The sequence below is a fragment of the Nerophis ophidion genome, linkage group LG06, assembly GCF_033978795.1.
Source record: "Nerophis ophidion isolate RoL-2023_Sa linkage group LG06, RoL_Noph_v1.0, whole genome shotgun sequence".
NCBI classification, from domain to species: Eukaryota; Metazoa; Chordata; class Actinopteri; order Syngnathiformes; family Syngnathidae; genus Nerophis; species Nerophis ophidion.
Window position 1 is genome coordinate 63,953,805 of NC_084616.1, and position 8,907 is coordinate 63,962,711.

Here is an 8,907-nt window from a genome sequence, read left to right on the forward strand (position 1 = left end):
ATGCCAACAATTTGTCCTGACTCCCGATTAAAATATTGCTGCGTAACTTTACAAATACATTTAGCTAATCAACATTAGTAAGATGAGGCATAATTACTTAGTAAACCATATTGCAAGACGCAAAAACAAAAGAAACCTAGAGCGTAGGACTCGTCGCTTGCCATTTGAAGTTCCTTGGAGTAGCCCAGTCGATCGAACTGGATTCAGCTGCGTATCTGGCAACCTCAGTCAGGGAAAGGGTGAGGGGACTACTGAATTTTGATTGCAGTACCATTCCTGGCTAGATTCTTACATATGGTTCCTTTAAACACTTACACGCAAATATAAGGGAGACATTTTCTTTAGATAAAAATAAGCCTGAAAAAGAAGGATCGCCTTATACTTGGGGTCTAAAGATTTATTCATGCTTAACAAAAAGTTTAACGCAAATGTAAGTTTTTCTTCTTGTTTCTCACACATCAGTGACTCTTCGTCACTTGCAGATGTGACACGGAGACAAGCCTGAAAAAAGTTAACCCAAAGTTTGAACAGGTTGGCAAACAATAGAATGGTTCTGATACAAAATTAAGATAATGCTGACCAATACAGCAGAGTCATTAAAACAACGGCCCCTAAGAAATTTATAATTTTTTCCTAGTAATCTTTTCTTTTTTTTTTTTTGGAGTGAGCTGGATATTGACAAGAAATACCTTAAGATTATAAGAAATATGTTCTGGAAACAAAAAGCAGCAATCAGGATAGATCTTGAATTTAAACCCTTTTAAAAGGGTGTTCGACATTGCTGTGTTCTATCTCCTCCAACATTGATGATCAAACTGGAATAAACATTGGAGTGAATATTCGTTACTAACAGCCTCAGATATGCAGATAACGCTGTACTCAGCTTATACTATCGGAATATTGCGATAATGCATTTTTTACATGTTCGACCTGAGTCCCACAACTTTGACGGTGACGAAAGAACGAACGCATTCTCAACCTATTGTCGGGCTCACCAGCATACTAGCGGCTAACTATTACTTGCCTTCACGGTGGCAAATAAACTGTTTCTTACGGGTAACATTATCAATCAATCAATGTTTACTTATATAGCCCTAATCACTGGTGTCTCAAAGGGCTGCACAAACCACTACGACATCCTCGGTAGGCCCACATAAGGGCAAGGAAAACACCCACCCAGTGGGACTTCGGTGACAATGATGACTATGAGAACCTTGGAGAGGAGGAAAGCAATGGATGTCGAGCGGGTCTAACATGATACTGTGAAAGTTCAATCCATAATGGATCCAACACAGTCGCAAGAGTCCAGTCCAAAGCGGATCCAAGACAGCAGCGAGAGTCCCGTTCACAGCGGAGCCAGCAAAACATCCCAAGCGGAGGCGGATCAGCAGCGCAGAGATGTCCCCAGCCGATACACAGGCGAGCAGTACATGGCCACTGGATCGGACCGGACCCCCTCCAAAAGGGAGAGTGGGACATAGGAGAAAAAGAAAAGAAACGGCAGATCAACTGGTCTAAAAAGGCAGTCTATTTAAAGGCTATCACTGAAGGACGAGGAATATCTAAATATGCTACTCTACACCTCCTAAAAGGATACAGTCATTTATGCGCACCGTCGAGCTACAAATCTGGAACATAAACAAAGGTGGGCGGGTCGATTCGAGTATCAACAGTAACGATACAAAGTACAGTAGTATATCGTCGGTACTACAATTATTAGAGTTATTTTTTATTATCACAAGAAACATTTTTGCTGTTTTTTTTTACTGTTTACAAACTTAGGAAATACGTCCTTGGACACAAAAGGGAAATATGGGCAGAAATCAAAAGCTTTAAAACAGACCCAATTGTAGTTTTAGTAGTTAGTTATTTTGCACTATTACATTTATTTTCCTCAAAATATTGTATGTAATAAAAGGCAATATGAGAATAAAAATAATATAGAATTAATATTGTTACACCGCCATCCTGTGTTTATGTCTGATAATAAATGTGATCAAAAAGTTAATCATTTAATGATCTTTAAAATTTGTATCAGCATATCTAAGGCCAAAACTCTCGCTGTCACTGCTTGGTAATTAATTATTTGATTAATGTAAAGTATTAAAACAACATAGGAATAAGTGATTATTAAAATTTAACCAATACATTTTAGTTAAAAGTTTTAAGAAAATAATACAGCCAGAAATTATATAATATGTCAGCAGCCAACCCAGCAAGCACAAGACAGTGGAACAAAGTTGATTATAAATACATGTCCTTTATCAGTGACATCGAAACACTGTTACAAAATAGTTTTATTTGTAAATAGAGTGAACGTTGATTTCTAACCTTGATTCAACGTTGTTGATTGACAACTTGACATTGAATGAACGTCGTCAGAAAGCATGTTGTTCCAATGTTATGTGATGGTTGCTTAACTTCAGAACCAAATTCAACAAGTTCTCAATGTTGTTTCACTGTTTTGTGCCTGCAGGGAAATTAGGAGCGTTAGTAACCCAATTTAAAATGGTTCCATTAGCATTTACATAGCTTTGCGATATATATTGTTATTGCAGGAGGCTATATCGCAACACAGATTTTAGGCCAGATTTTTCATCCCCAACATAGCAATGGCCGACTGTGGAAAAAAGCTACAAAACAACTTAAACAGATTAGAGGCCCACAGTGACGGAAACAGACTCTAAATGTTAACAAAACCAAATGCATGACAGTTTTCAAGAAACCACATCCCCCATCACATGCAACAACAAGAAAATAAAACATTGTGAATCGTTCAAATATCTTAGCAACTCACTAACATCAGATGGTAGGTTGCAAAAAAGAGATCAACTCGTGATCTTCAATGTCAAAAGACAGCTTCACCAAAATAAGTGCTATATTTAGAAATATGAATATCTCACTTGACACCAAAGTCAGCCTTCAAAACAAATGTACAAATGTATGGTCTTTCCTACTTTTTGGATGTCAGTGCTGGACTTTGAATAATCTAAGAAAATTGGAGGCAACTGAAATATGCTTTTTGAAGGAAAAAGCTTGTAAAACTGATAACAGGACAACCTGAAGGAAAGAAAACTCCAGCCTATGATATTTCAATAGAAATATCAGTAATATAGAATGTATGCACAAGACAAATGAAAGATGACTGGAGACTCCTGGTCATCAATGACCGCAAAAAAGCCTGATAATCCATGATACCGAATCTTCTTTTTATTTCACTCATATTGAAATCCTGATTTTAAAATGTCCTCTTATTCTTTGAAAATGTGTCTGATGTTTGAGTCATTTTTGCATGATATACAATATGAACAGAAGTACTGAGAAAAAGAGTTAACACGCTGACAAAAATTAAATTTGAAAGTAAACGTCTGATAAAATTTTATTACCAACTCAAGAGTTTAGTGAGGTCTAAGGTCGCCGAGGTGTACCTCAGATTCTGTGTTTCCAAGTAGGACGCATTGAATTGTCTTGTCTTGAAACAACACAGATAATTTGGAGTGTAACAAATTATTTATTTAAGAGGTTTTGGTCCATTTGATCATACCTGGGATAGGTTATTTGAGATTGCTCTTTAAAGTGCCAGTATATTGGAAAAAACAAGTTGCCTCTAAATTGAAACTATTATCATCTGACATGTAACACCAAAAGACTTCCAAAATGTGTCAATAAATATAAATGATCACAATAGTATCAATCTCACAGAGATTCCTGACCCATTTTGAGAATTAATGAGCAAGCCAGTCACGTGATCCTTGACGTAGAGTTAAGAACCAAAGATCCCCTGCCCATCAACAACAATGCTAATCAAGCACACTTTGTGAGAGATAACAACGATTACTTTGGGGGAAATTATGATCCAGAACCTTAAATTTTTGAGCCCAAACACAAAGAGGATACGCAATAAGTTTTAGAAGCCGAGTGCTAAACGGCTTCATTGAAACACTACAGCATCAGCAGCATTGATAAGTGCTCAACATACACACTAACCATAATATACCATAACAAAACAAACACTGTACAATTTCTACTTTCGCTGGGATGCCAACCGATGGGACACTCACATAATACCGTTTATATAAAGATTCAATCACAATCCTCACGAATGTTTAAAAAAAAAGGTGAGTTGAGTTTATACCAAAATGGATACATGGATGATACAGCAGAGGATTGGGAGAATGTCATGTGGTCAGATGAAACCAAAATAGAACTTTTTGGTATAAACTCAACTCGTCGTGTTTGGAGGCTTAAGAATCCTGAGTTGCATCCCAAGAACACCACACCTACTGTGAAGCATGGGGGTGGAAACATCATGCTTTGGGGATGTTTTTCTGCTTAAGGGGACAGGACGATTGATCGGTGTTAAGGAAAGAATGAATGGGGCCACGTATCGTGAGATTTTGAGCCAAAACCTCCTTCCATCAGTGAGAGCGTTGAATGGTTGACCAAATACTTATTTTCCACCATAATTTACGAATAGATTATTTAAAACTCCTACAATGTGAATTCCTGGATTTTTTTTTCATATTCTGTCTCTCACAGTTGAAGTGTACCTATGATGAAAATTACAGACCTCTGTCATCATTTTAAGTGGAAAAACTTGCACAATCGGTGGCTGACTAAATACTTTTTTGCCCCACTGTATATCTCCAAAACATCCCAAAAAGTCGCTACATTTGTCACTAGTCGCTTTTGAGAATGAAAGTCACTAAAAGGAGTAAGAAAAAAAAAATTGATTGAGCGAGAAAGTTGACAACCTTACACTGAATGAGGTACTGTATGTGTGAAAGATTGAGAGGCCGAGACCTGCCTTACTTTGCTTCTGATTGGTTTACACGCGATGGTGCTTTCCGTGGTTGGCTGGATTTAGGCACGGTAATTTATGGATTGATCTGGGATTGGTTTGTTCTGTCAGAGTGCAGAAGCGTTCCTGGAATCTACGGAAATTGCAGAATATAGTTAAAGCGGATTATTCAAAATGGCTGACTGAATTTGTGGCAATTTGTGATGTTTAGACGGCGTGGCGCAGTGGGGAGAGTGGCCGTGCGCAACCCGAGCGTCCCTGGTTCAATTCCCACCTAGTACCAACCTCGTCACGTCCGTTGTGTCCTGAGCAAGACACTTCACCCTTGCTCCTGATGGGTGCTGGTTGGCGCCTTGCATGGCAGCTCCCTCCATCAGTGTGTGAATGTGTGTGTGAATGGGTAAATGTGGAAGTAGTGTCAAAGCGCTTTGAGTACCTTGAAGGTAGAAAAGCGCTATACAAGTACAACCCATTTATCATTTAGGGGACGGCGTGGCGCAGTGGGAGAGTGGCCGTGCGCAACCCGAGGGTCCCTGGTTCAAATCCCACCTAGTACCAACTTCGTCACGTCCGTTGTGTCCTGAGCAAGACACTTCACCCTTGCTCCTGATGGGTACTGGTTGGCGCCTTGCATGGCAGCTCCCTCCATCAGTGTGTGAATGTGTGTGTGAATGGGTAAATGTGGAAGTAGTGTCAAAGCGCTTTGAGTACCTTGAAGGTAGAAAAGCGCTATACAAGTACAACCCATTTATCATTTATTTAGACGGTATTTTCACATACTTTGCGGATTTTTTAAATACAATTGGATATGGTTTAATGAATACAATGAAACACAATTAAGCTTTTAAAGTCAACTTGTTTTTACTGGTACTTTACTCTGTAATTTTGCCTATCATTCACAATCATTATGAAAGACATGACTGTTAGAACGTGGACTATGATGTGGGGGTTTTTCCCGGAATGCAAAGGAACTGGACCGGACATGGCGTGAAGGTAAAGACATGTTTAATTAACCACTGTGAAAAAAAGTGCAAACAAAAGGCGCGCACAAGGCAGGGAGCAAACTTGAATAATAAAACAAAAAAACTAGCGCAAAGGCAGAACTATGGACATAAAAACGAAAATACACTAACTGTGGCATTTAACAAACAAAAACTTATTTGTGGTGACATGAGCACGGCCGCATGAACTATGACATGAAATAGGTATGAAACAGAGTGTAGAGTACAGAGTACAATGATGTCAGGCCGACTGCCTGGCAACTACAAGCTTAAATTATGGTGACATGATTATTGACAGGTGTGTGAGTCCGAGTGAATCAGGTGAACTAATTGGTCGTCATGGTAACCAAACAAGGGAACGTAAACAGGAACTAAAAAGAGTCTTAAACCAACGGAACATAACTAACAAAACGTGATTACAAAGACATGACAATGACGACGGATGGATTTTTTTTAATCAATCAATCAATCAATCAATCAATGTTTACTTATATAGCCCTAAATCACTAGTGTCTCAAAGGGGTGCACAAACCACCACGACATCCTCGGTAGGCCCACATAAGGGCAAGGAAAACTCACACCCAGTGGGACATCGGTGACAATAATGACCCAGTGGGACGTCGGTGACAATAATGACCTTAGAGAGGAGGAAAGCAATGGATGTCGATGCATTCTAACTTCGAAATGGAGCCAAAGGGAGGTCCTCTATTTCACCCATGAAATGTAAAAAATAACCATTGAAAAACCTGCCAACAATACTCCATTTACATTTCATGATTTGAATATTAACCAAGTATTAGTAACATTGTTATTATATTATATATTTGATCGACCGGCGAGGTGTTTCCTAGCTTCCTTGCTCCCTGGATGTTGTAGCATTTTAAATCATGCATCTCACTTGGACAGAAGAATGACTGACAGCCATTTAGGACCCGGAAAGGGCGAGAACACAAAAAGATGCTTCCAAAGAAAATGCTGTTCCCCTTTTAAAGGTCCATTTGTCCTCATTAGCAAGGGCAAATTCCTGTCATCCATTCCAGTTTGATATTTACACTGCTCTAACTCTGGTATTTGTGTTCAGGAGGAGCCACCAATGGAATTGTGAAGCCTGATGAGAGGACATCACCACGCGCGAGGAAAGCTAAAAACTCATAAACGCAGAGCATCCGTTTACCGCTCGCTAAACAAAATCACACAACAAACCTCACATAGCTGTCTCTTTTGACGATCACATTCCCTTTGCAAGACTTGTTCTGGGTGAAAACATGCAGGACCGACTTGGTTTTGATGCTTTAAACCAATATCACTTGTATATTTTTGTGTACAAGTACAGTAGTACCTCAACGTAGGAGCTTAATTAGTTCTGTGACAGGGCTCTTAACTCCAAACACTTGTATATGAACTCAACATTGTAACATTGAAAATAATTGCAATGTTGGCAATTTTATCTTAATTATTGGTCATTTTGTGTGCGCAGCTCAATCACTTTCCTTTTTTGCAAATGTTCTTCTTCCCTCTCCTGCAGTTGTTTTCTATCGTCTGCTTACTTTCTCTACGGCACAAACCCCTGAACAAGCTGATGTGGGGTCCATGTTTTATCGTGTAGTAACCTCTGCTTTGTTCATTTACAAAATCGTCGAGCCACGTTTATACTGGAGTCTGATAAAGATCACATGTAAACCAAACAGTCATCGGGTAAAAAATCAGATTTTGAAATAGAAGACATTTGTTCCACTTTGGCCTGCCCTGTAAACATAGTCCGTCCGTCCGTTTTCAACCGCTTGTCCCTTTCGGGGTGGCTGGTGGTGCTGGAGCCTATCTCAGCTGCATTCATGCGGAAGGCGGGGTACACCATGGACAAGTCATCTCATCGCAGGGCCAACACAGATAGACAACACAGATAGACAGACAACATTCACACTCACATTCACACACTAGGGCCAATTTAGTGTTGCCAATCAACCTATCCCCAGGTGCATGTCTTTGGAGGTGGAAGGAAGCCGCAGTACCCGGAGGGAACCCACGCAGTCACGGGGAGAACATGCAAACTCCACACTGATTGAACTCAGGACCTTTGTATTGTTAGGCACATGCACTAACCCTTGTCCTACTGTGCTGCCATAAACATAGTCTTAGATAAGACAGAGTATAAAAAATTACAATAAATGTGCTACTAACAACTACTTTATGAAGTAATGTTATGATAATGTACAGTATTACCTTAGAGAGTGGACTTCTACAGTAACTCCTTCCAGCTACTTTGCCGTCAAACACACCATAAGCAGCTTCTACATATTTTCATGGATAAATGTTTGCTGTTTAGATATTATTTCAACCTCCTAGTCTGGCTTTAGACTCTTTCAATCAATCAATTAATCCATCCATCAATCAATCTTTGTTTTGGCATTGTCATAATAACATCAGTTATACTTGTCATTAATATTTTTTTAACATATTGTAGCTACACAGGAAAGTGCAGAGGTGGTGCAGGTACTTCTGGTACAGCCATAGACAGCACAATTGCAGTAGTTTTTGTAGCACGGTGTAGACTAGCAGTAATACGCTTGAATTGCTACTACAAGTGGAGCACACACTGTCATGTTTTTGATGATTTTTTTCTTTAATTCAGTGAATAACAGCCACTTATTCTTCTCAGCACTGTCCTTCATGCTCACTTTCTTACTTCCCATTGTTGGAAAACAAAGTAGTGCCAATCTCCAGGTAAACACTAATGCTAAAGAGTAAGACCAGGGGCCTCATGTATTAAAAGTTGTGTTAATTTCCTACAAAAAAATTGTGTATGCTCAAATCTAGAAAAATTTTGCGCGTAAATAGTTCCAGACCAAAGCATGCATTTACCCATGCATACAGTGGGGCAAAAAAGTATTTAAAATGAAGACAGAGGTCTGTAATTTTCATGATAGTTACACTTCAACTGTGAGAGACAGAATGTGAAAAAAAAAATCCAGGAATTCACATTGTCGGAATTTTAAAGAATTTATTTGTAAATTATGGTGGAAAATAAGTATTTGGTCAACCATTCAAAGCTCTCACTGATGGAAGGACGTTTTGGCTCAAAATCTCACGATACATGGCCCCATTATT

At 39.1% G+C, this 8,907-nt stretch overlaps 1 protein-coding gene across 1 annotated transcript in view; it reads left to right on the forward strand.

Moving 5' to 3' along the window:
- The window catches only part of zgc:113278 (Translocating chain-associated membrane protein 1-like 1-like), a 30,517-nt gene extending 21,814 nt beyond the window's left edge, over positions 1–8,703 (forward strand). Inside the window, exon 11 of the mRNA XM_061904566.1 lies at positions 6,884–8,703. Within this exon, the coding sequence (XP_061760550.1) occupies positions 6,884–6,957 (74 nt within the window). The 3' untranslated portion in view covers positions 6,958–8,703. The remainder of the gene's footprint in view (positions 1–6,883) is intronic.
- Positions 8,704–8,907: the final 204 nt, after the last annotated feature.